Source organism: Cucurbita pepo, chromosome LG01, assembly GCF_002806865.2.
Source record: "Cucurbita pepo subsp. pepo cultivar mu-cu-16 chromosome LG01, ASM280686v2, whole genome shotgun sequence".
Taxonomy (NCBI): Eukaryota; Viridiplantae; Streptophyta; class Magnoliopsida; order Cucurbitales; family Cucurbitaceae; genus Cucurbita; species Cucurbita pepo.
In genome coordinates this window covers 11,843,312-11,871,229 of record NC_036638.1, presented here as the reverse complement: position 1 = coordinate 11,871,229, position 27,918 = coordinate 11,843,312, and the positions used below count along the sequence as shown (strand labels likewise).

Genomic DNA, 27,918 nt, shown 5'->3' with positions numbered 1-27,918 from the left:
AAAAAAAAAAGAGAAAAAAAGAAAAAAACTGAGATATGGTCAAGAAGTTAAAGTGACAAAAATACTAATTTGATAATTTGAAACACATGAGTAGTAAAAACACAAAAAATAGTTTCGCTACAAGACTTAATTTAAGTGACATATTTTTGTCAAGCTACAATTGGTGAAAATTTGATGTCATTGCATTTTCACAAGAAATTGTACCAAAGTCAAAATTAAGAAGAAACAAACCATGTAGCATTTAATAAGGGTCAGATAGTGCCAAACTGTAATGTGAAAACCTTAGTCGCATCATTTCTAAAATCAATGTTTCCGTCAATATTTTTAAAAGTAATAGTGATAAAAGTTAAAATTTGATTATTTTAAAACATATGAGCGGTAAAAATACAAAAAAATATTTTCGTTGTTGGGTGATTTTTACAACATTTTTCGTTAGGCTACAAGTGACAACATTTTAACGAGATAATCACCATTCATGACCCTCGGAAGTGGGCTTGAGAATATATTAAAAGGAACTAAAATCTATCACAAAACTCAACAACTTATCTATTTAATCTCTCTTAGCCAAACCTTCCTCACTATAGTTGATTTTCTCATCATTTTCTGTTTTTCGACACCAGTGACACTCTATTTTAGTTTTGTTTAAGTAGTTAAAATCACCACCACCCATTTGAATGTTACCCAAAAACTCACTTAATTTCCAGCGATAAAATTAACCAAAAAGATAGATTCCCTGTGGAATCGATAATTTACTTATTACTTGCTACTTGTGGTAGTGTACACTTTCACTTATTCTTGTGAAGTTTACATCATTTTATTATATACATCCACAAGCGATCAAGTTTTTTTGCGCCGTTGCCGGGGAACCTAATTTGGTTATTTTACTTGTTGTAGATTTTCGTGAGCTAGAGCCAACAAGAAGCCATAGTAAGCTGAATTTTCAACTATTGTATTAGCGGAAGAATTGAGTTTACTGATGCAGAATTCTGTGTATGAACCCACCTACAGGTTTGGAATTTATTTTGGATCCTGAAATAGAGAGAACATTTAGACGAAGGTTGAAGGAGAAAAAGAAAATGATAGAACAGAATATACAGCAAATAGAACTTAGAGCCCAGTTGAATCGGGAGTTTGAAAATCCAGCGATGATGTCTAATCAAGAAAGAATTACTGCCAATGCCATAAATTTAGCAGATGACAGAGAAAGAGCGATCCGAGCATATGCACACCTAGCTGTGGAAGAGCTAAATCCGTGCATTATTAGACCCAAAATGCAAGCAACCACGTTTGAGCTAAAACCCGTGATGTTTCAAATGTTGTAAACCATTGGGCAATTTCATGGATTACCGTCGAAAGATCCTCACTTACACCTAAAGTCACTTTTGGGAGTTAGCGACTCATTTTGTGTAACGCCCCTGATTTTCTTTAACCTAATTAGTGACGTCACCCATGCATACTTATCTCATTAAGCGGAAGCTCATCATAAATAACCTTGAAATAGTCTTTCATAAAAATTCATGAATCCAAAACATTACCTAAACTACGAAAATAAACGTTCAATACTGAATCCAAAATAAATCCAAATAAAACGATACTCAATCCTATAACTTAAAACAGTCTAATAAAAGTAAACTCCTAAAAATATCCCGTCTCCAACTTCCATGGTGGCCTCAGCTCCGCCGTCAACCGTACATTGGCGCCTTGCCTTTACCTGAAAAATGTAGGTAGCACGTGGCTTGAGTATTTTATGAAATACTCAGTAAGTCACCCCACTGTTGGGGTTAGGAATGCAAACACATGCAACATATGAGCGGGACCTAACTTTTCATAAACTTTTCATAGCCTTGGGCGCTTTTCTATTCCGGGTAGGGTTGGATGTGTGGTACTCCTTCACACATGGCCCATGTACGTGTACATGAACCCACCAGGCGGGCTCTTATACATACCCCCTGGGCCTGACTTGGTCGGGCACAACGTGTTACACGTAGCCGGACACCATAGAACAGAAAAGGGCCCGCATGATATCATGGCGAACATAAATATCGTATTTCATTCTTTCGTATCATAAAGGGGAAGAATCCCGATGCACGTGACATACATATATGCATGAGGTCCCTTAACATATTTAACATGGCATTACATAAGCAGTGCTAACATCGCATTTACGTTTCTTACATCACATGGCATCTCACATGACTTACATTACATGGCATATTACATAAACATTCCAGTTGCATAAACATCTCATGACATGACTCGATAATTCTACGTGTATCTATGGCATCAATCAACATATTCATGGCATACAATACTAACATCTCATTCATGACATAACATAAACAGTCAACAGTCAACACAAGTTCATACGTCACATAACATACACAATCTACGGTCAATACAATCTATACATCACATAATCATATCACATAAAATATGGTGCATGCAGGGGCCACAGGGCACGCACCATCATACAACACGTAGAAAGCTAACTCCAACAGTAAGGTCACTTACCTCGATGGTCTTGGTTGAAGTCACTCACAACGAGCTAATCCCAGCGGTTAAATATGTCCTATGATAACCACATAAAAATTTAGAACCTTTCATAAGGTACCCTAGCTAAACCTCATGCTATTTATCAAAAAAACCCTTGACCTAATCTGTCTTTAACGTTTAGGAGCCATACTGACCTCGGATGGTAAAAATAAGGGCAGAAACGGCTTCGGAAGGGCCAAAAACCTTGGAATCGATATATTATAGTGATACCGATTCACCAAGCTGAGCTGCCGAGCCGACCAATTAAGCCGCCGAGCTGAGCTGCGGGATTTGACGGAGCCGAGCTGCCGTACACGTCAAGCCGAGCTGAGAGCACGCGTGCGGAGCTGAGACCAAGGTTGCAGCGCGCGTCCGCGTTGGGCCGAAACGCACAGGGCCCGCGTTCGTTCCGTGGGCTGGTCCAGAGGCCGAACGTGAACCCGACCCGTTTTCCTTCGTCTTCCTTACCCGAAATCTCACGAAAACCCTAATCGTTGCTGCGCTGCCAACGACGACGTCACAACCCCGATTCCAACGATGCGACGACACCCCTCGCCTATTCCGACCGACGCGCAACGATAGTGAACACCGATAGCCTCGGTCGCTTCTCCCTCCGGCCACTCACCGAAGAAAATCCAGCGAACCACCTCACACGTTTTTCCTGGCTAACCCTCTCGATTTTTCCGTACTCTCAGACACCCTCGAAAACCCTAAACGTTTGGAGAGCAAAAGTTGTTTTCAAGGAAGGAGGAGAGTTGTATATGGGAATATAAAAGGTCTTTATGACTTTTACATTAAGGCAGTAATTTCCTTGCTAGAAATCATACCTTTTCCAGCGACAATAAATGCAGCATAATATCTTTTCGTTTTGGCAGCAAAAATAAAATCTTAGCATAAAATGTAAAATAAATAAAACAAAAATTCGAATCCTTACATTTTGATTCCAAGGACTGGATAAAGACGTGATTAGATTGAGCTTATTCCCATATTCATTGAGGGATGGTGCTAAATCATGGTTGAATACTTTAGTACCGGAAACAATTGATTCTTGGAATAGTCTAGTAGAAAATTTTTTGATCAAGTATTTTCCACCCACTATAAACGCACGGTTCAGAAATGAGATTGTTGTTATTCAACAGTTTGAAGATGAGACACTAAGTGAAGCTTGGGAGAGATTTAAGGAGATGCTTAGAAAGTGTCCTCACCATGGACTACCTCATTGTATACAAATGGAGACTTTCTACCATGGATTAAATATTGCTACTAAACATGTAGTTGATGCTTCCGCCAATGGAGCTATTTTGTCAAAGACATACAATGAAGCATATGAGATTTTAGAGAGAATAACATCTAACAATTTTCAATGGGCCGATGTGAGAAGCAATCAAGGAAATAAGACTCAAAGAGTACTTGAAGTTGATGCTTTGTCTTCTATCAAAGCTCAACTAGCTTCAGTGACTAATATTTTACAAAATCTAGCGTTGGGACAAGACTCCATGTTTAAAGCACCAGTCCATACAGCTGCTATAATTAACCAGACAGTAGCCGAATCTTGTGTATATTGTGGAGAGGAATACACCTTTGATAAATGTCCAAGCAATTCGGCCTCAATTTTCTATGTCGGGAATCAAGCTAGTCAAGGCAACTCGAAAAATAATCCCTTCTCAAATACTTATAATCCGGGGTGGAGAAATCATCCAAACTTCTTATGGAAGGGACAAGGCTCATCCAACCAACAAATGCCACATAAAGCAAATTACCCTCCGGGTTTTGGATTACAAAATCAACTAGCTTATAATTCTCAACAAGTCAACACCCAAGGGAAAGGAACTAGCCAAGCTCAATACACATCGGGAACATCTATTGAAAGCCTAATACAGGAATATATGGCTAAAAATGATGTCGTGATACAAAGTCAACAAGCCTCATTGCGAAATTTGGAAGTTCAAGTAGGTCAATTAGCAACTGAGTTACGAAATAGGCCTCTTGGGAAGCTGCCAGCAAACACCGAAACACCAAAAAGAGAAGGCAAAGAGCAATATCAAGCAATAGTGTTGAGAAGTGGAAAAAAAATACCAAGCAGGGGAGAAAAAAAGTGCAGAACAAGGTGACAGCCATTCCCAAGAAACTGCTGATACACAGCAGAGGAATGAGGAACCTGCTGTACAGAAAGAACACAACAAGGATTATGCAGAAATTGAGGAGCAGCCAAAAATGCAAACAACTGGACAAGAGAGCAGAACATACACACCAGCACCTCCTTTTCCACAAAGAATAAAAAGAAAGAAAGAGGAAGTCCATTTTGAGAAGTTTATGGATATTCTGAAGGAAATTCATATAAACATACTACTAGTGGAAGCTTTGAAGCAAATGCCAAATTATGTGAAATTCTTGAAGGATGTACAATAGAAGGAAATTTGAAGAATTTAAGATGGTGTCACTAAATGAAGAGTGTAGTGCAATATTGAAGAACAAGATCCCACTAAAGGAGAAAGACCCTGGGTCGTTCACTATTCCCGTATCAATTGGAGGAAAGGAGCTAGGAAGAGCATTATGTGACTTGGGAGAAAGCATCAACTTAATGCCTCTATCCATTTACAAGAAGTTGGGGATTGGAGAGGCTAGAACGACTATAGTCACCTTACAACTAGCGATAGTTCCATCACTTATCTCGAAGGAAAGATTGAGAACATCTTAAGTCAAGTTGACAAATTCATATTTCTTGCAAATTTTATCATTTTAGATTATGAAGCCAATCATGATGTACCAATTATTTTGGGGAGGCTATTTTTGAAGACCGGAAGAATATTAGTATATGTCTACGAAGAAACCATCACGTTAAGAATGGGTGACCAAAAAGTTGAATTTAATATCAATGATAGCATGAAATATCTAGCAGTGACAGAGGATACTCACCAGTATATGAATTGACAGAACAACCAGCGACCGAGGAATGGGATGATGGGAAAAGCGAGCAGGAAGAAGACAGCAGCTAGAATGACAGAATAGAATAGTTAGCAGTTTTAGGTGAATTCAGCACAACTTTTGAGTCATTAGAATGTGAGAGAAGAAAGAGTTCACCGATGAGACCATCTATTGAGAGATCACCGCAGCTGGACTTGAAACCACTACCTCCTAACCTTAAATATGCTTATTTAGGTGACAAGAAGACACTACCCATCATCATCTCAGCGACACTATCTCCGGCTCAAGAGGATATGCTCCTAGAAACATTAAAGAAGCACAAGGGGGCGATAGGTTGGACATTGGCGGATATAAAGGGAATTGGCCCTTCACTATGCATGCACAAGATACAATTGGAGGAAGGAAAAGTTAAATTCATTGAGCAACAAAGACGATTAAATCCCATGATCAAGGAGGTCGTTAGAAAGGAGATTCTCAAATGGCTAGATGCTGGAATAATTTATCCAATTGTAAACAGCAGCTGGGTCAGTCCTATTCAATATGTTCCGAAGAAGAGAGGGATAACAGTAATGGCAAATGAGAATAATGAGTTGATCCCCACTAGAATAGTGAATCGATGGAGAATTTGCATGGATTGTAGAAGGCTAAACAGCGACACGTAAGGATCATTTTTCCTTACCATTCATTGTTCAAATGCTTGATAGGCTTGTTGGAAAGTCACATTATTGCTTCTAGGATGGTTATTTGTGATACAATCAAATTACAATCAGTTTAGAAGATCAAGAGAAAACTACATTTACATGCCCATATGGAATTTTTGCCTTTAGACAAATGCCCTTTGCACTATGTAATGCTCCAACAACATTTCAATGTTGCATGATGGCCATTTTTATATGGTAGAAACATTTATGGAGATATTCATGGATGACTTTTCGGTTTATGGAGAATCTTTTGAGACTTGTTTGTGCAATTTGGGGAAGGTTCTACAAAGATGTGAAGAGAAGAATCTTGTACTGAATTGGTTAAAATGTCATTTCATGGTCAATAAGGGAATAGTGCTAGGCCACAAGATCTAGAAATAGAAGTTGATAGAGCCAAGATAGAAGCTATCAAAAGATTGAATCCACCTACGTCAGTTAAAGGCTTAAGAAGCTTTTTGGGCTATGGAGGATTTTATAAGAGGTTCATTAAAGATTTATCCAAGATTGCAAAACTGTTGTGTAGTTTATTGGAGTCAAATAGAAAATTCGTTTTTGATAAACAATGCATGGCTCCCTTCCAAGTATTAAAGACAGCGCTGACCACAGCTCCTGTAATGTCAACACCCGATTGGGATTCACCATTTGAGTTTATGTGTGATGCTAGTGGCCATGCTGTGGGGGCAATGTCAGGACAGAAAAGGGGAAGGTACTTCATCCTATCTATTATGCAAGCTGTTAAAAATTAGAAATAGAAATAGAATTGGGATCGAAAGTATGATCTTCATTAATGTTTACCACATTTTAAATAGGATATAAACTATCAACTATTACCTAAAAATGAGAAAAAATATATAACTAACTAAATCTTGTAAATAAGATAAAATATACTGTTAATCTAATCTAACATAAAATATACTACTAACAACTCCCAAAATATGTAAGATATACTCCCGACCTAAATATTAAAATATATCTCCAAATATCATATCTTAATACTGCCCTGAAGTTAGAGAGTGTATGTCAATCCCCCCCAACTTGTCCTTAAAAAAATCAAACTGATGTCTTCCCAATGCTTTAGTGAAAACATCTACCAATTGCAGTTTAGTCAAGGCATAACACGGTTTGTTGATTCCAGCTTGTAACTTTTCTCGAACTATATGACAATCTATTTCAATGTGTTTCGTAAGTTCGTGAAAAACTGGATTGGCTGCGATATGTAATGCTGCTTGATTATCACAATATAATAATGCTGGTTCGGATAGTGTAACATTCAAGTCTTGAAGAATATATCTTAACCAAGTTAACTCTAAACAAGTATTTTTCATAGCTCGATACTCGGCTCCTGCTGATGATCTGGACACATTAGTCTGCTTTTTAGACTTCCAAAAAATAATTGAATTTCCAAGGAAAATGCAGAATCCAGAAATAGACCGTCTGGAAGTTCGACAACCACCCCAGTCAGAATCGCAATATGCTTGTAATCTTAAATTGTTTTCAGATGGTAGTAGGAGTCCTTGACCAAGAGTACCTTTGATGTATCTCAGAAATCGAAGAGCTGTCAACCAATGTGGTTTTCTTGGTTCATGCATAAATTGACTAAGCATACGAACTGAATAAACTATGTCAGGCCTAGTAACGGTCAAATATATTCATCTGCTAATCAACCGTCTGTATTTACTTGGATCATTCAACTTCTCCCCTTCAGTTAAAGAAAGTTTCAGATTTTGCTCCATAGGAAATTTTTCTGGACGTGCTCTTGTAAGACATGTGTCATGAAGGATTTCTAGAGCATACTTCGTTCCTTTGAGACATAAAAATTTCTTTTCTAGATCGAGAAAATTCAATGCCTAGAAAATATTTCAAATTCCCTAAATCTTTGATAAGGAATTTCTTGAGTAAACTAGTCTTGAGATATTGAATTTCTTTGAGATCATTGCCTGTCAACAGAATATCATCAACATAGATTAGAACTGCAGTAAAAGAAGTACCTCTACTCCNACAATCTATTTCAATGTGTTTCGTAAGTTCGTGAAAAACTGGATTGGCTGCGATATGTAATGCTGCTTGATTATCACAATATAATAATGCTGGTTCGGATAGTGTAACATTCAAGTCTTGAAGAATATATCTTAACCAAGTTAACTCTAAACAAGTATTTTTCATAGCTCGATACTCGGCTCCTGCTGATGATCTGGACACATTAGTCTGCTTTTTAGACTTCCAAAAAATAATTGAATTTCCAAGGAAAATGCAGAATCCAGAAATAGACCGTCTGGAAGTTCGACAACCACCCCAGTCAGAATCGCAATATGCTTGTAATCTTAAATTGTTTTCAGATGGTAGTAGGAGTCCTTGACCAAGAGTACCTTTGATGTATCTCAGAAATCGAAGAGCTGTCAACCAATGTGGTTTTCTTGGTTCATGCATAAATTGACTAAGCATACGAACTGAATAAACTATGTCAGGCCTAGTAACGGTCAAATATATTCATCTGCTAATCAACCGTCTGTATTTACTTGGATCATTCAACTTCTCCCCTTCAGTTAAAGAAAGTTTCAGATTTTGCTCCATAGGAAATTTTTCTGGACGTGCTCTTGTAAGACATGTGTCATGAAGGATTTCTAGAGCATACTTCGTTCCTTTGAGACATAAAAATTTCTTTTCTAGATCGAGAAAATTCAATGCCTAGAAAATATTTCAAATTCCCTAAATCTTTGATAAGGAATTTCTTGAGTAAACTAGTCTTGAGATATTGAATTTCTTTGAGATCATTGCCTGTCAACAGAATATCATCAACATAGATTAGAACTGCAGTAAAAGAAGTACCTCTACTCCTAGTAAATAAAGAGTAATCTGCTTTGGACTGAGTGTAGCCTGTATTTTGTATAGTGATAGAAAATATGGAGAACCAATTGCGAGAAGCCTATTTTAATACATAAGGAGATTTAANTGCTGATGATCTGGACACATTAGTCTGCTTTTTAGACTTCCAAAAAATAATTGAATTTCCAAGGAAAATGCAGAATCCAGAAATAGACCGTCTGGAAGTTCGACAACCACCCCAGTCAGAATCGCAATATGCTTGTAATCTTAAATTGTTTTCAGATGGTAGTAGGAGTCCTTGACCAAGAGTACCTTTGATGTATCTCAGAAATCGAAGAGCTGTCAACCAATGTGGTTTTCTTGGTTCATGCATAAATTGACTAAGCATACGAACTGAATAAACTATGTCAGGCCTAGTAACGGTCAAATATATTCATCTGCTAATCAACCGTCTGTATTTACTTGGATCATTCAACTTCTCCCCTTCAGTTAAAGAAAGTTTCAGATTTTGCTCCATAGGAAATTTTTCTGGACGTGCTCTTGTAAGACATGTGTCATGAAGGATTTCTAGAGCATACTTCGTTCCTTTGAGACATAAAAATTTCTTTTCTAGATCGAGAAAATTCAATGCCTAGAAAATATTTCAAATTCCCTAAATCTTTGATAAGGAATTTCTTGAGTAAACTAGTCTTGAGATATTGAATTTCTTTGAGATCATTGCCTGTCAACAGAATATCATCAACATAGATTAGAACTGCAGTAAAAGAAGTACCTCTACTCCTAGTAAATAAAGAGTAATCTGCTTTGGACTGAGTGTAGCCTGTATTTTGTATAGTGATAGAAAATATGGAGAACCAATTGCGAGAAGCCTATTTTAATACATAAGGAGATTTAAGGAGCCGACATACTGTATTCTCCCCCTGTCGGCGAAGACCTGGTGGTAAAGACATAAAGACTTCCTCGTCTAGATTACCATGGAGAAAGACATTTTGAACATCCAACTGATGGGTGAACCATTTTCGGGCAGCAGCAACAGTGAGTAAGCAACGAAGTGTAGTAAGTTTCGCTGTAGGAGAAGATGTCTCTGTGTAATCAATACCTTCAACCTGAGTGTATCCCTTTGCTACGAGTCGAGCTTTATAACGTTCAACAGAACCATCAGAGTTGTATTTAATTTTGTACACCCAACGACAACCAATAGCTTTATGACCAGGTGGTAGAGGAACGAGAGACCAAGTATGATTACGTTCCAAAGTTACAATTTCATCATTCATAGCCTGCTGCCATAATGGGTCACCAACTGCCTCGTCATAGGTTTTAGGTTCTGTCTGAGATGTAATAAGAGATAGAAAAGCACGTTGAGTAGGAGAAAAACGAGAGAATGAAAGGTAATGATGAAGGGGATACCTGGTGCCAGTGCCGGGACTTGAGCTAGAGGTTAAATGATTGGCTCCAGAAGACATCTCATAATCCTTATGCCAAGCTGGCAGTTGTTTAGTACGTACGAGTAGAACGTCGGAGTGGAACTGATATATCAGGTGGGATAGGATTAAAATTAGTGGGTGAATCTAGAGAAGGAACAGAAGGTGGAGGAGACGACGAAGTAGTAGGTGAAGGAATAGGAGGNTTGAGTAGGATGGATCATGAAGTGGTACAACAGGAGTCGAAGGAGCTAATGTCGAAGTTTGTGAAGCTGATGAAAAAGGAAAATCATCTTCACAAAATTTGACATCACGGCTGATAAAGAATTTGTGAGATTGCATGTCATACAACTTGTAACCTTTATGACCACAAGGATATCCTACGAAAACACAAGGAGTTGCCCTAGGTTCAAATTTTTGCTTAGGATGTACTATAGTTGCATAAGATTTACAACCAAAAACTTTAAGATGATGAAATGTAGGTGGTCGTTTGTAGAGTGCTTCAAAGGGTGTCTTGTTAGATAACAATGGTGATGGCGTTCTATTTATAAGATAAACAGCATAAATGCACTCTCCCCAAAAATTAAGTGGAACCTATGACTTAAAGAGAAGAGCCCTAGCTATTACATTTAGGATATGGCGATGCTTGCGTTCTACGACTCCATTTTGTTGTGGAGTATAGACACAAGTGCGCTGAAATTCAATGCCACAAGAAGTAAAAAATGGTTGCAAAGATAGGAACTCAGTCACATTGTCTGATCGAACTATTTTGATAGTAGTATGCAATTGAGTTTGAACGAATNTTCTGACTTATGTTGCATTAAAAAAACCCAAGTACATCGAGTAAAATCATCAACAATAGTGAGAAAAAAACGCAAACCAGAATGGGTAGGAATTTTATGTGGTCCCCAAACATCACAATGTATCAAATCAAAAGCAGAATGGGTTGTTATTGAACTTCTTGGGAAAGACAACCTAGTTTATTTTGCTAACGGGCAGATACTATAGTTATGAGAATAACTAGCATTATTAAGATGCAATTGATCAGCTAGAAATTTAAAACGAGAAAAAGAAGGATGACGTAGGCGTAAATGCCACAAATCAGATGACTGTGATATTTGATGAGCTGAAGATTTGATTGGAGATGAAGAAATATGATAGAGACCTCCAAATTGCTATCGACTTTTGTATCTGAAAAATTGCTGGAGCATTCTTTTGTGAGAATTGTTCGTGAAGATCAACCCACACTTGATGAGTTGTCTTGGCGTGAATAATGACTTTAGCGATATGTGCTTCAACGGAATGAGTTAACCAAGATATTATTATACTATTGCACTGATTCCAGAGTTCAAATTCGGTTGAATTTGCATCTTGAGACGGTTCTTCAATTGTGCCATCAATGAAGTCAATTTTCTTCTTGGCAATAAGAGCATGCATAACTGATTTACATCAGGATTTGTAATTTGCTCCATTTAATTTGATTGGAACAAGTGAATATCCTGGCTGATCAGAGTGATGAATATAATCAGGATGTGTTAAATCAACATCCGAAATTTTGAAGCTGGATTTGGCTGATTCCACCATAAAAGAAATTTTTATATTTAAGAACACCAAGATCGGTGCTCTGATACCATGTTAAGAATGAGAAATAGAAATAGAATTGGGATCGAAAGTATGATCTTCATTAATGTTTACCACGTTTTAAATAGGATACAAACTATCAACTAATACCTAAAAATGAGAAAAAATATATAACTAACTAAATCTTGTAAATAAGATAAAATATACTGTTAATCAAATCTAACATAAAATATACTACTAACAACTCTCAAAATATCTAAGATATACTCCTAACTAATTATTAAAATATATCTCCAAATATCATATCTTAATACAAGTAAAACGTTGAATGAGGTTCAAGTGAATTATACAACCACTGGAAAAGAATTGTTGGTTGTAGTATTGGCTTTTGAAAAATTCAGAGCTTATTTATTTCAAGCGAAGGTGAAAGTGCACACTGACCACGCAACAATCAAGCACCTAATGATGAAACCGAATGCCAAGCCAAGATTAATTAGATGGATTCTACTGTTACAAGAGTTCGAGATAGAAATCGTGGACACGAAAGGAGCTAATAACCATGCAGCGGATCACTTGTCTAGAATGTTGAACATGGAAGAAAAGGTATGCAAAGAAATTGATGATGCATTTTCAGATGAACAGTGGCTTGGAATAAACAGCAGTAGCAGCAGCTATAGCAGTAGGAGCAGTTACAGCGGTAGCAGAATGACAGCAACTCCATGGTATGCAGACATAGCAAACTTTTTGGCTTGTGCCATCTTATCCGAAGTGAAAAATTATCAACAAAAGAAGAGGTTTTTCCACGAATCCAAAAGTTACATTTGGGATGAACCTTTTCTTTTTAAACAATGTGGAGACGGCATAATGAGAAGATGCATTTCGGACAACGAAATACCAACAATTCTTGAACAATGTCATGCATCTCCGTATGGAGGTCATTTTGGAGGGCAAAGGACAGCAGCCAAGGTATTTCAATCGGGTTTCTATTGGCCAACAATTTTCAAAGATGCAAAAGAATTTTGCAAGGGTTGTGATCAATGAAAAAGGACGGGAAATATCAGTAAAAAGAAAAGCTACCCCTGAATTCAATTTTAGAAGTGGAACTTTTTGATGTATGGGACACTGACTTTATGAGACCATTTCCGCCATTATAGGAACTTATTTATTCTAGTGGTTGTCGACTATGTGTCCAAGTGGGTGGAAGCAATAGCTTATCCATCCAATGATGGGAAGACCATACTCAAGTTTTTAAAAAGAAACATATTCACTAGGTTTGGTGTACCAAGAGCATTAATCAGCGATGAGAGAACGCACTTTGTGAACAGATTGATGAATAGTCTTTTAGAGAGATACAATGTAAAACATAGAGTGGCAACACCTTATCATCTACACACCAATGGACAAGCAGAGGTCTCCAACAGAGGAATTAAAAGTATTTTGGAAAAGGTGGTACAACCAGAAAGGAAAGATTGGTCGATGAAACTTGATGATGCATTATGGGCATACCAGACAACCTTCAAAACCCCTTTAGGAATGTCTCCTTACAAGCTAGTTTTTGGGAAAGCATGCCATCTACCCCTAGAATTGGAACATAAAACATTTTGGGCATTAAAGAAGTTAAATTTTGACTATGCAACAGATGGAGACTTGAGGCGAATGTTAAATGAGTCAGAAGAATTCAGGCACCTAGCCTACGAAAATGCTAAGATGTACAAAGAAAAAACAAAAATGTGGCATGACAACAAAATTAGACCCAAGGAATTCTACCAAGGACAAAGAGTGTTGCTATTCAACTCCAAGCTGAAATTATTCCCTGGAAAATTAAAATCAAGATGGTCCAGTCCGTTTATAGTTGAAGAAGTCACTCCCTATGGGGCAATAACGATAAAACATCGAGATGAAAGGAGACCTTTCACAATGAATGGACAGAGACTGAAGCCATATTTGGATGGAGAAGTAAAAAGAGGCATTGTCTCTTTAAGCTTAAAAGGCTGAAAAATAAAACATTTTGTGGCAAAAGGTAGCTGACAAAGAACGGTAGTAACAGGTAACAAACTCCCGGGAAGCCAAGTTAGTTTTCCTTCTTCTTTTATTTATGCACTTATAGTCGTTTTTAAATAGTTATCTTCACTTGTCTTAGAATGATAGTTTTTTGTTTTTTTTTTTAGATTTATTTTACGTTTTTATCATGAATGATTCACATGCCCCAAGGAAGTAGCCAATTTTTGGTAGATGAATTAGGAGGATTCTAATGTTGTTAAAAAGGCTAATTTCAAAGCAGTAAGGAGGTTAACTACACTTGGTACATACTAGGTTGTGATTAGTGACAAAGTTATTCTCTTTCAGTGTATGCTGCCATAAAGTACCGTGTTCTCCCTCATTTGCATGAATTTGTTCTAATTGTTGTGCACTTTCTCACGAAACCTCAAGTCAAAGCACCAACACAAAAGATGACAACAATCTGCTGTTAAACAAGAGAAAGGAAAACTTGACAGCAATCTGTTGTCAAACAGAAAAAGAAAAAAAAAACTACAACAATTTAATGTAAAAAAAAAAAAAAAAACAAATGGTGCGAGGGAAGGAAGAAGTGCAACATGATGAATTACAAGAATAAATCAAGATCTCTTCCTAATGGGCACCGGTTCAAAACGAAGAGAAAAAGGGCAAGAACAAAATGGAGAACCTCCCAACACAAAAAGGAATAATCGCAAACGAGGAGGCGTACAACAGGTATGAGCTCCTCAAGTCAAGAGTAATGTTGGTGGAAAGAAGGTTTCCAGCATTCTACCCTACATTTTCGGAATCCTTTCTTAACGCCATCAACGATCTAGAGTGGGAGATGTTCTGTCATTAAAGGGAATAAGCTATAGTGCCGATACTGAAGGCGTTTTACGCACATATTGATCAAGTGGAAGGGTACACAACATTAGTGAGAAGAAAAATAGTTGATTGGAGCCCTAAAGCCATCAACCAACTGCTTCACCTACAATTTTTTTAGCACACCACCTTCAAGGAAATGGTGCTAGCACCATCGGAAGATCAACTTGAGATGGCCTTGAAGATGGTAGCCATAGAAGGAACACGGTGGCAGCTCTCGAGAGGAGGAGCAAGGACGATAATAGCAGCAGACCTCAACCCCGAAGCAAAAGTTTGGGCTGCCTTCGTAAAAACCAACTTACTACCCATTACACATGATACTACATTGTTAGCTGATAGAGTTTTACTGGTGTATGCAATCCTTAATGAATTTGAGCATCGATGTGGGCAAGATTGTAGCGGATGAGATTGTCAAATGTGCAAGTAAGAAAATGGGGAGGCTGTTTTTTCCACAGTTGATAACCATGTTGTGCCTGGAGGCTGCAGTTCCTTTTGATGAAGAAGAAGAAAAACTTGAGGCAAGAAATTTGATGGACTACATGGAAACCCATAGGGATGGCGCCAGCAGTGGTAAGAGGAGGGACAACAGAGCAACAGACGATATGGATCAACTGCTGAAACAGTAAGAGGCTTTACTCAGCTGGTGCAAAAACAGTGAAGGGAGTTGCAAGGCGTATTGGTCTTATGTCAAAAAGAGGGATGAGGAAATACATAAAGCCTTAAGAACCAAGTCCAAAAATTCAGCATTCCCAAGTTTTCCAGAAGAGATTTTTAAAGAGTGGAGCCGCAAAGAATCATCGAATGTGGTAGAGGAGGAAGAGAACACTTCCTCTAACGATGGCTAAAATCAATGGAATTCTCTGATCACACCATTTATAACCGTGCTGTTTGATTTAGAAGTATACATCCTTATGTTATGTTTGTTTTGTTTTGTTGACGGCATGTAATTTTGAATCATGCACATGCATGCACACTAGAAGCATGAAACTTTTTTAGGATGCAGTTTTAGGAAGGGCAATAGATCATGCATGGTTTCATATGCAGTCATGATGTTTTGTGAAAGAACGAGGGATGTATTGTCAAATGCTCCAATAGGATAAATAAAACAATAAGGTGAGTGGTGTGTTTCTCTTAGAGGACAAAGGGGTTAAGGGCTCAAATGGAATGGAGTATTCATCAAAGTTGAGGATCCAATCTATGNCAAATGTGCAAGTAAGAAAATGGGGAGGCTGTTTTTTCCACAGTTGATAACCATGTTGTGCCTGGAGGCTGCAGTTCCTTTTGATGAAGAAGAAGAAAAACTTGAGGCAAGAAATTTGATGGACTACATGGAAACCCATAGGGATGGCGCCAGCAGTGGTAAGAGGAGGGACAACAGAGCAACAGACGATATGGATCAACTGCTGAAACAGTAAGAGGCTTTACTCAGCTGGTGCAAAAACAGTGAAGGGAGTTGCAAGGCGTATTGGTCTTATGTCAAAAAGAGGGATGAGGAAATACATAAAGCCTTAAGAACCAAGTCCAAAAATTCAGCATTCCCAAGTTTTCCAGAAGAGATTTTTAAAGAGTGGAGCCGCAAAGAATCATCGAATGTGGTAGAGGAGGAAGAGAACACTTCCTCTAACGATGGCTAAAATCAATGGAATTCTCTGATCACACCATTTATAACCGTGCTGTTTGATTTAGAAGTATACATCCTTATGTTATGTTTGTTTTGTTTTGTTGACGGCATGTAATTTTGAATCATGCACATGCATGCACACTAGAAGCATGAAACTTTTTTAGGATGCAGTTTTAGGAAGGGCAATAGATCATGCATGGTTTCATATGCAGTCATGATGTTTTGTGAAAGAACGAGGGATGTATTGTCAAATGCTCCAATAGGATAAATAAAACAATAAGGTGAGTGGTGTGTTTCTCTTAGAGGACAAAGGGGTTAAGGGCTCAAATGGAATGGAGTATTCATCAAAGTTGAGGATCCAATCTATGATAATCCACCTTAATCAGAAAGAATTCTCATAATTCACCCAACCTTTAGACCATTTTTCCAACAAAAACAATAACCAAGAGTTTCTGCACCTCAATCTACTTTCAAGAATGATTCCACACCCACACTAATGCTCATTGAGAACAATGGCTAGTTTAAGTTTGGGGGTATTAAAGCAATTCTATCACCCAAAAAAAAAAAAAAAATCCATACCCGAGACCATTCCTCTTCAACCTAAAGCTTGAACTCTTAATGCTAAAAAAGTGGAAAGCAAACAAATTGTCTCAATTGCTCGTTGTCAGGCAATCTGCATCAGCAATGGAGATGTCTGAATCGAATGTAATTGGGATGTAAATGTTTAAAAAAAATAAAAATAAAAAAACTATCCTTATTGTTTAGGTGAGTTGCATCACAAATGTAGCCACACTAAACACTACAAGATTCTAGCAAGAGAGTCGAGCTAAGGGAGAATGAGTGTTAGCCTATATAGTTATCCTTTGAAGAGTTACGTGATTTGCACTGCAAGTGGAGGCACCCAAAGAATAAGGGGATGACTTGCAGGATTCTTGGGAGGAAAAAAAATAATTGTGGCATGATAAGAGAAAGTTAATGAAATAAATTATGAAGCAAGTCACACAAGCAAAGGTAAAAGGAATGGTATTTAGAAGTGTTTTGGGGAATATGGTGGTGGAAGTGAGAAATGTGTTATTTTTATTGTAAGATTTAGTGATAAGTATAGGGTGAAATGTGGGGAAAAACTAATTTGAGGAAGGAATATAAAAAATGTGATCTAAAACATCCTAATACTCCACCAACATAAATATAAAAAGAAAAATTTTGTTAATGAGAAAAAAGGGGAGAGTGGAGAGAATGATTGCTCGAGGATGGGCAATCTTTTAAGTTTGGGGTGTGATAACTCTCTAAGATAGAGTCATATCAAGTCTTTTTGTTTTTAATATGGCACTCTTATTCACCATTTTCTCATTATTTACCTCATGTATTCTACTTAGTGAGCATGATATCATTTATTTTGGTCCAACATGAAAAAATGTCAGAGGAACATACTTTCTAGAGGACATACTTTCTTGAGTAAGTAAGTTCGTAATCGTGATTATTTTTTCCTTTCGAATCTATATCTGATTGTCAATTTTTTTTTTATCTCAAAAACTTTGCAAATGGTTGGCATAGTTGTTACTAGCTGAGCTGTAGTTCATCTGCACTCCAATCGGGTGGTACAAAGAGATCTTAAGGTACCATAAGGTATTAACATACCCAACCTTGCAATTATAAGTCTCATTAATGGTTCTTGATTTTTTTGTTTTTTCAAATTTTCTTCTATTCTAGTGTTCCAATATGTTTCTTGGGAAGAGCAATGATGTCCGACTTGGTACGATGGTTTCCATGTTTTACCGGATGGAATTTCTTTAGTAGTTATTTCTCTAGCAAGGGCTAATATCTTAAATTTTTGCACTGGGAACTTTAGACTTGCAAAACTACTCAATACAGAAGACCTTGCTTCATCATGAGACTTGCAAACCTACTCAATACAGAAGACCTTGCTTCATCATCATCGGTAAGGATGAAATCATTATCTTGTCATAATTTCTCAGTAGAGATGATTTAAAGAAATTATGTGGAGGATAATTTTCCTGAATGGATCTTGGATAATTTTCCTGAATGGATCTTCTTCCCCGCTTATGAGCAGGTTCCTTTTCTTTTTATATTTCTCCTTTTACTCTTTGTTGATCATTATTGTTGTGTTGTTCTATAATTTAAAATGATGATACATGTGATGGAAGAATTATAAGTTACTTTTTGTTTGTTTTAACATTAATGGTAATTCTGGAAATATTTGAGATGATGTTACTCGATATAATAACGGTCCAGTGTGATGCATGAATGCTCCTTCTTTTCTCCAGTTTAATAGACACTCTGATGTACTTGGGTCAAGAACAACGGAATACCTTAAGTGCAATCTTTTCAATAACCAAAGTAGCCATCCGGACTTTATCAAAGACACAAAGATAGCTATTAGTAAGAAGTTATAATTTGTGCCTATAATTTCATATTTTCCTGTTGCCTTACTAGTGGAGCATAAACTAAGAAAATACTTATTTTGGAGCTGAGGTTTTTAAACATGCAGACTATATTAAAGAAGAGAGAGGCATGCAGAAAGATGTCGGGTCAACTGCTGTCCTGTTAGGGGATAGTCTCTTTGTTGCTAATGTTGAATATTCCAGAGTAGTTGCATCTAGAGCTAGTTCAGGTTGCCTATTATTTTTTTCTGTCAATAGATGATTCTGGGATAGAGGACTTGCACTATAAAGTCGTATCATGGTAACGGTTCCAGACGTTGAAAATTATTGCAAGTAGTGGAGAATATTTTATCTTGTATCGTTTGTATAACTTTATTTTAGGAAATGATGGGATACTACTCTTGTAATGGAAATAGATTATGAAATCTCAATTATGAATGGAAGTCATGGTATTTAATGTGCTATGAGTATTTTACGTGTTTATTTAGTATTTGAATTAAATTTTACTAAAAAAATGTTATTAAAATTTTATTACGGTAACTATAATGATTATAAATGAATAATTAATTTTATAATAGCATTAATTTAAAATTCTATATAGCTATAAAATGTTTTTATAGCATCGTATATAAGCTATAAATTTATACTCTTTTATAGCATCGATTATAGCTATAAAAAAAAAGCTATAAAACGTCATTCTATTATAGCATCTATTATAGCTATAAAAAAACGCTATAAAAAGTCTCAAACTTTTAATAACATGGGCTGTCACGACGTACGAAAAATGCTATAAAAAGTCTACGAAAAATGTTATAAAAAGTCTATGATAGCATTTTTTGTAAGGTATCGTATCTATTATTTGTTGTAGTGTATATATTCATATACTCTTTATTACCTTTAAATTAGTTCAAAGTTTGTTCGCTTTAAATTCGTTAACCACCCATAAATGTGGCTAACCAACTAGTTAAGTCGAGAAACTTGGTGTGAACAAAAGTTATATGTTAGAGCATGTGTTCTTCTTCTAGGTTTCTTTTTTATCAAATATTGGAGCATGATCCTCGTGACAAATTGAATATAAAAATAGTAGCTAAGGTGGATGCTTAAGCATTCAATTTCTTATATAGAAAAGCTTACAATACTTTTTGGGTTATGAAAATTTCATCAATTAAGATATTACTTCACTCGAGTTAAAAATAATAATAATAATAATAATAAGAGAAGAAAAAACTTAAGTTGAACGGTTACATACAACTTGTGCGCAGAAGCATACTCTGCTTCCAAATCCTTCGGAGCATTGGCTTAAGGATTCAACTAACAAACTTTAAAATCATAAATAGGATTTTGGTCGTAAATTTAGAATTTAAAGCAAAATATAGTTAGAACATCTCATATTTTAATTTGTTACCAGTTATTTTTACTTTATCCAGCTCTACCTTTATTTTAATATAGATTACTATGGGCGACTATAAATATCGAAGAATTGTGTGTTTCAGTCAGCAGACTTGAAATCATTGAATTCAAAGCAGAGCTAAAATGACATGAAAACAATTGAAAGATATTGCTCTAGCTTGTGTTTTTGTCTGGTTAACTGCCAAAGCCTACTCATTGCCTCTTTCAACCAGTGGAAGATGGATCATCGATGCAACGACGGGCCAACGTGTGAAGTTGGTGTGCGTAAACTGGCCATCTCACATGCAGGCCATGCTCGCAGAGGGTCTTCACCTCCAGCCGCTTGACAGCATCACCGCTATGGTAGCAAAGTTGCAGTTCAATTGTGTGCGCTTGACGTACTCAATCCACATGTTCACACGCTATGCCAATTTGACCATTCAACAATCCCTCGAGAATTATGATATGAAAAATGCCATGACAGGCATAACCCAAAATAATCATTTTATGTTGAACATGACTCTTGTTGAAACTTATGGAGCTGTTGTTGATTCACTTGCAACACATGGAGTCATGGTGGTTTCAGATAACCATATAAGCCAACCACGTTGGTGCTGTAACGATGACGATGACAATGGCTTCTTTGGAGATCGTTATTTTGATCCTCAAGAATGGCTACAAGGAATTGGCTTGGCAACTCAAAGTCTAAAACATAAATCTCAAGTATGCTTTTTTTTTTTTCGTTTTTTTTTTTTTAATTTCTTTTTTCTTTTTGACACTTTTAAAACTACATAAATATGAGTGATATGATAGTACAAATCTTAAGTTCGGTAACTTGCTCTGTCTCAAAAGATATTTCTTTTTTCCTTTTTGTCCACGAGTTCACAAGCATGCACAAGCAATATAGTATTGCACGATGGTATAGTTTTCTTCTCCGCAGTCATACCCTAGAGCATAGCAAACCTTAAGTGTTATTTTAGGTGATTATAAATTTTTATCCACTGTTCTACAATTGTGTGGATAATTGTTTACTTTGGGCATAAACGTCTTGCGTCTTTGCTCTTAGTTTGATCTAAGAGGTTTCATAGCATGGAGATAATTTTTCCTCGCTTATATCATGGATCCTTCTAGCCTCACCAATGTGGAGGTTTGATAGCATTTTCCATGGATGCATTAAACACTTTCTAAACAGTAGAATATAATTGAAACCAACTGTGAAGTTGGATCAAATAACTTTATTCAATGAAGCATTATTAAAGATTATGTTTTGAACGATTCCATGATAATAAATATGCAAAAGGTGATAGCAATGAGCTTGAGAAACGAGCTGCGAGGACCAAACCAGAATGTTGACAAGTGGTTTCAGTACACGAGCCAAGGAGCTAAGCTTATTCATCAAATCAACCCAAATGCACTAGTGGTGGTTTCTGGGCTAGGCTACGACACTGATCTCAGCTTCTTGAAGAACAAATCTTTGGGCTTTAACTTAGACAACAAACTCGTATTTGAGGCTCACTTGTACTCCTTCACAAACAACATGGGCGAGTCGTGGACATCAAAGCCATTAAACACATTTTGTGCGAACGTTAACCAAGGATTTGAAGACCGAGCTGGATTTCTAGTGAGAGGACAAAATCCGGTGCCTCTATTTGTTAGTGAATTTGGGATCGACCAAACTGGTGCAAACAAGGGCCAAAATCGATTTTTGAGCTGCTTCTTTTCCTATCTTATTGAGAATGATTTTGACTGGGGCTTGTGAGCTTTGCAAGGTAGCTACTACTACAGAGAAGGCGTGAAAAATGCTGAGGAAACTTTTGGTGTCTTAAATTCAAATTTTACGCAAGCCAAAAACCCTAAATTTCATCAAAGATTTCAGCTTATGCAAACAAAACTTCAAGGTACATCTTTTACATTTATAGGTTACTTTTCTAACGCCTTGTCTTCTTCCATTAGTTTTTTAGTTTTTTGTTTTGAGAATAAGATCTATTGCTTTCTATTTTAAGATTTTACTCCTCTGTCTCCCTACTAATGAAATAATCAAGACGTTGGCTTCCGACATAGATCTAAGTTCAAATCTCACAACATCATTCATAATGTACCATCCTCAAAGTGGCGAGTGTGTGAGAACGAACAAGAAGTATCAATTAAGAATTAGTAGTTGTAAGACTTCTAATCGTTGGAGCCACGATGAAGATGGAGATCCAATTAAGTTGTCGGGATCTATACTATGTTTGAAAGCCCTAGGAGATTGACTCCCTCCAATTTTGTCTCAAGATTGCTCGAGCAAACAAAGTTCTTGGAAGTATGCTTCAAATGCCAAACTTCAACTGGCCACTAGTGATGAACAAGGACTGAACTTGTGCTTGGAAAGGGCTCCACATTCACTTCAAATTGTGACTAAGAAGTGCATGTGTCCCGATGATTCTCAATGTCAAAAAGATCCCGAAAGTCAATGGTTTAAGCTTGTTCAATCAAATGTACTTATAAAGTAATCTCGAGTGGTAATTATATTATTGTATATTTTACTTGGTCTTTATTCATTTTATTAAAGATACAGAGCTTTCATTAAAGACATATTACTGTATTGTTGAACGATCATTCTCTCTATTTGAAACTATTATTTTTCTTATTAACTTGTCCAATGATATTCCATTACGTCGTGAGTTTCCTCCCTCTTTAATTTAATTTATTAGCTTAGCACATATGGTATGATATCATTTATAAAATTGGCCTTCCGCATTCACATCGCTCAAGTACGGTGTATTTTGCCAATTCTAGTATACCTGGTGGATGACACACACTTAGTCATAGTAAGTGATGATGTTTCAATCTTCTCATCTCCCATTCTTGAACTAAAAAAGGGGAAAAAAACACAACACATAATACTATGTTCTTTTGCCCACTCGAGTACGGTCCCATGTTTGCTCTATCAGCTAAAGTCATAGTTCAATTTCTACCATTCAAATGTTAAATTTAGATTAAAACAAATTACAAAATATTTTGAATCGTATTGGAAGTATAATTTAGAAATCGTCTCTTGTGAGCATTAGACAAAATGAAAATTCCTTGAAGCCACATCATTTTAACAAGGAAGAAGTAAAAAAATTTCTTTCTAAATTTTGATACATTCCCTACCAAAATTTCAGTAAGTAATGCATTGTCACCGACTAACATGATGATGGTTTCGAAACTGCCATCTTTTCCCGTGTCATCATAGGATGTGATGGAAGCTGGGGTATGATGATATTGAAAAAAAGTAATATCAAAACAATTGTCTGTGTATGTTTACGAAAATAGTAAGATACAATATTAGTTGAGAACTGCCATTTTTCTGGATGTCATCATAAGTGCATGATGATTGTTAGGTACGATGTTAGTTTAGAACTTGTCAATGATGCTGCTGTGAGAAACTGCCAAAAAAGTGGCCAGTGGTGCCCCCTTTAAAACATGAAGGAAAAATGGCACGAGAAAATAAACTTTTGGGGGTGAGTTTTTTACTTAATCCAAAACATCTCAATAATGCAATATGCACTTCAAGGAAAAATCTCGGATGGTAACAATTTTTTTTTTTTTTTCTGTGGATAATAATCTTGAGTTATTATATTTAATTAATGTAGTTTAAGACTTTTTATTTACTCTAAGGTTACACTTACATAGTGGCAAATTATGTTCATAAACTATGAAAATTACCACTTTTGTAATGGGTTGTGGGAGGCCAAGGATTTTAATTTTTGAGGGTATATAAAACCATTTATGTTTTCTTTGTAAACTAAACCTAAAAAAATGTAAGGTTCCGAACTTCTTGTTTGGATTTTATCTAGATTTGAGGAGTTTTTTTTAGCGTTAGATCTGGAGTTTTTGAAGTATGTGACTAAAATAAGATTCACACAGGTTTCTTGAAGTTCTTGGACGAGAATTGGACGAGAATCGGACAAAAATCGGAGTTTTAAGAAAACGCGATTTTCGGTAAGAACTCGTGTTTTTCCCCAAATTCGAACTCAAATACCAAGACCTGTGATTACCAAAAAAATACAAGAAAAATATATTGTAGAAATAGAATATGAGATCTACAATATTCGTGAAGAGAACTTGTTGATTCGGATTACGGATTGGAAGATATAAAAATCGGAAGAAAATGGATCGAAAACGCCAAAATTCACGTTTCTGGAAAATTTGGAAAAATGCAGGAGAGAGGAGGCATCACCGACACACGTCGGCCAGCGTACGGAGGAGCACTGCAGGATCGACGAGCGACATGTGGCAACTGCGGGCTGGAGAAGCGCATCAGGCGCGCGTAACCGGGTCGGCCTGAGTCCGGACCACGCGAACCGAATTGATCCAGCCGCTGGCCCGCGACTACGCGGGAAGCCGCACGTAATACACCCTCCAGAGCCCGTCAGCACGCGTGTAGGCGCGTGACTGACCTTTTTCCCTTCGTTCGACCTCCGTTTGCTTGTTTTTCGCCCCGATTTCAACTCTGATTCTCTTTTTATGTGAATTAGGACCTATCAAGAAAATTCCAGAATTTTTGAAACCTTTTCCGGCAAATAATTCGAGCTTGGGAAGGCACGCGTCAACCATGTAAGTAGTCATTTAGATTCCCACGAGCAGTACTTGTAGGAACTGCTAGGAACAAGCATGCATGCTACCACCCATTAACTTAGCTAGCCGGACTTAGTATATTAGTATGGAAACTGCGAAAATGAAATGATTAAGGAAAGCTAGATATGAAATGTTTATTAAATCTGTTTGATTGAGATTCCGATAAAGTATGTATGCATGAGGAGGATGGGAAACTTGTAAAATTTGCGCTCCGAGTAAAGATGGACGTTATCTTCCCGTTGAGCATGTTTGTTAATATTGCATGAACTGTTGCGTGNCTTGTGTATCTTTCTTGATGAATAGGAAGAAATTATGAGCTTNTGTGTTATCTTTCTCGATGAATAAGAAGAAATTATGAGCTTGGATTAGGGTGCTTGTGACTAAGTAGGCTAGACGAGACCCTAGATTGGGGGACCTCTAGAATACTGTGCAATTAGACCCGCAAAATGATTATCGGCGGATCCAGAGCCCAGAATTCCAAACCCGATAGGTTTGTATCACCAGGCACGAGAATTCTAGAGATACATGAATCCAAGTCTAAGCCACCAAGTTCCACCCTAGAAAGAATAATAGGTCACCACGGTAACTGTAGGTAGCCAGCTAGAGTTGAGCAGTGTATATAGTGTCATCAGAACCTCCACATCCCTCTCTCCTTCGATACCGTACCTTCGAGACAGAGCTCCGTTACGGAGATCGTTGAGCTTGGTAGATCTGGATAGAGAAGTGTGACAGGTGCCCAGACCTAGTGGTGATAGCTAAGGGGTCTTCTGAACAGGACTTCTGGGCCGTAGAATCTCGTCCCTGAGCGGGGGACGTGAAGCCACTTAGGATGACTCAGTAGCTGACTGGCACACAGGGGGTCGCACCCCAAATTTAGTGGATGTATGGTCCCATGTGAGGGTCATCAGCTAATCTTTACGGATGATGTTTAGAGAGAGTCGCGTATTCAGATCCAGCCATACGATCCCCTCAGATTTACTTATGAGGTCGCGCCACACCTCAGGACACTAATCATTTCACTGCTTAACATGGGCAAGCCTCTAGATACAGAAAAGAGAGTTGTAGCGTGATTCGTACTCACTAAAACCTAGAGATAAGACCGTGGATACCTACTAAGATAAGGATGCGAAAAGAACCTACAAGTAGGTTCCTTACTGAGTATATTTTTATACTCACCCCTTTCTCCCCTTTTTTTTTTACAGGTACCAGTCGATACAGGGAGGTGTTCGAGAGCTGCACTGTCACAGAGGGGTGTCGTTCCGGAGCATCAGTCCCTTGTCGGTCTTTTAGAGTACTTTGTACATTTTCATATTTAGAGTCTTTTGTATTTCATTTTGTATTTGTAATTCCTATTTGTAACATTTGACTCTGATTTTAAATTTAATTTTGGTGTACTTGATTTCCTTTCCTTGTTTTAAATTTTTTCGGATTTTTACCTTCTATTTTCTTTTCTTTTTCTTTTTTTTTTTGTTTGTTTTCGATTTCGTCTTTTTAGTCACGATTCGGTCTTTCGAAGCCTCGAAAGTCAAGTCGTGACATCATGACTCCATCGACTTGAGCTGAAGCAATTGCTTAGGAGAATTTCTTTGTTGTCATTTGAGACTTTGATACATTAGGCACTTTGCGGATGATATATAACGTATGAGAACGACGCATTCGAGTTTGGATCAGGGTACCACCAAAAAAGTTATAAAAATTGTTAGTTAAATAAAACTCTAGATTAATTATTTAGCGCTTTTTCTGTTTCACAAATTATATTTGTCTACTTAGGTTATAGATCCAAACATATATTAAAAATTATTAATATATATAGGTACCTTGCAACATGGTCTGCAATAGCTGAAACTTTTGGACAAAGTTCGGGTTTTTAATCTGAGTCCAACTGTAGTCAAGAACTCCAAAAGCTTCTACCGACTCTTCTTGACCTTCTCTATAATAGTAGCTACTTTGTCAAGTCCACAATGCCCAATCCAAATCTTTTTGTGCAAGATGACCGGTAAAACAACTCATGAATCGATTTTTTGCGTCGTTAACCTCCCTTTAATCATACCCATATTCGCTGACAAACAAAGGAAATGAGTTTAATCCTTCCATCACAAATCCAGCATGGTCTACGTAGCCATTGATAATATTTGCGCAAATATTGTTTAGTGATTGTTGTAGAAATTTACTCTCACAATCTCCACTCAAGGAATACAAGTGCACCTAAAAAACCAACTTGTTTTCTAATGTTCTTACGTTCAAGGGCTTCTCTTTTAAGTATCGAAGATCATTATCGTAATTTAGGCCAGAAACAATCACTAAAACCTTTGAGTTGATGTTGTGGATTGCTGTTACTCCTTGAGTTCCATAATTGTGTTAGGATCGCACAACAACGCACAAACTCGATCTAGATGAACACAAAGAAAATGATAGAGAAAATTGCAAGGAGAACTCTAGCTAAAAGAATTTTTTATTGATGACTTCAGGTATGTACAACAAGAGAGAGTACAGAGAATAGAAAGTACCTTTTCAAAGCCTTATATGTTGTATTTGTAAGCAAACTTGGAAAATATAGTAAAAGGAGCATTTGTGCTTTTCTTTAGCCAATGGCTAAGTTTCTTTGCAATTCTATGTAGTTTAGGTTGCATGTAGAATCATTCAAGCTCGACATGATCAATCTTGCTTGTGGAGTGATTCGAATCTCAATAAAGAAGCATTTGTGCTTTTCTTTAGCCAATGGCTAAGTTTCTTTGCAATTCTATGTAGTTTAGGTTGCATGTAGAATCATTCAAGCTCGACATGATCAATCTTGCTTGTGGAGTGATTCGAATCTCAAGCAAGTGTTCTTGCCTTGAGATATTTGATCAACAAGAATCATTCAAGCTAGACATGATCGATCTTGCTTGTGGAGTGGTTCGAATCTCAAACAATGTTCTTGTCTTGAGATATTCGATTAACAAGGTAATCCGAATCTTATTCCTCTTGTATTGATTCCTTATCTTATCATAGACTCTAAATTACTCTAAATTGTAACCCACCCAAAATTTACAACAATCAAACTT

General features: G+C 37.0%; 2 protein-coding genes and 1 non-coding gene across 3 annotated transcripts; 2 read left to right on the top strand and 1 right to left on the bottom strand.

Annotated features, from left to right (window-relative positions):
• Positions 1 to 3,639: 3,639 nt before the first annotated feature.
• LOC111782942 lies at positions 3,640 to 3,745 on the bottom strand. The gene has a single exon (XR_002813241.1). It is a non-coding gene; the product is annotated as a small nucleolar RNA R71 (small nucleolar RNA).
• A 16-nt stretch (positions 3,746 to 3,761) lies between these two features.
• LOC111794553 lies at positions 3,762 to 4,941 on the top strand. The gene is made up of 2 exons (XM_023676625.1): positions 3,762 to 4,560; positions 4,616 to 4,941. Exons 1-2 carry the CDS (start codon positions 3,762 to 3,764, stop codon positions 4,939 to 4,941), a joined length of 1,125 nt encoding a protein of 374 aa, XP_023532393.1.
• An 11,139-nt stretch (positions 4,942 to 16,080) lies between these two features.
• Positions 16,081 to 22,031, top strand: LOC111794386. Its single transcript, XM_023676398.1, has 3 exons — positions 16,081 to 16,219; positions 20,481 to 20,995; positions 21,573 to 22,031. The coding sequence occupies exons 1-3, from the start codon at positions 16,081 to 16,083 to the stop codon at positions 22,029 to 22,031; spliced, it is 1,113 nt and encodes a 370-aa protein (XP_023532166.1).
• Positions 22,032 to 27,918: the final 5,887 nt, after the last annotated feature.

What these genes read in the sequence shown, in the direction of transcription:
- LOC111794553 (XM_023676625.1), top strand. Translation starts at nt 3,762, where the DNA reads ATGGAGACTTTCTACCATGGATTAAATATTGCTACTAAACATGTAGTT. An exon ending in CGAAACACCAAAAAGAGAAG is followed by an intron (nt 4,561 to 4,615) that starts GCAAAGAGCAAT and finishes AATACCAAGCAG; the next exon opens with GGGAGAAAAAAAGTGCAGAA.
- LOC111794386 (XM_023676398.1), top strand. Translation starts at nt 16,081, where the DNA reads ATGGGGAGGCTGTTTTTTCCACAGTTGATAACCATGTTGTGCCTGGAG. An exon ending in TAGGGATGGCGCCAGCAGTG is followed by an intron (nt 16,220 to 20,480) that starts GTAAGAGGAGGG and finishes TAACTGCCAAAG; the next exon opens with CCTACTCATTGCCTCTTTCA. An exon ending in GTCTAAAACATAAATCTCAA is followed by an intron (nt 20,996 to 21,572) that starts GTATGCTTTTTT and finishes AATATGCAAAAG; the next exon opens with GTGATAGCAATGAGCTTGAG.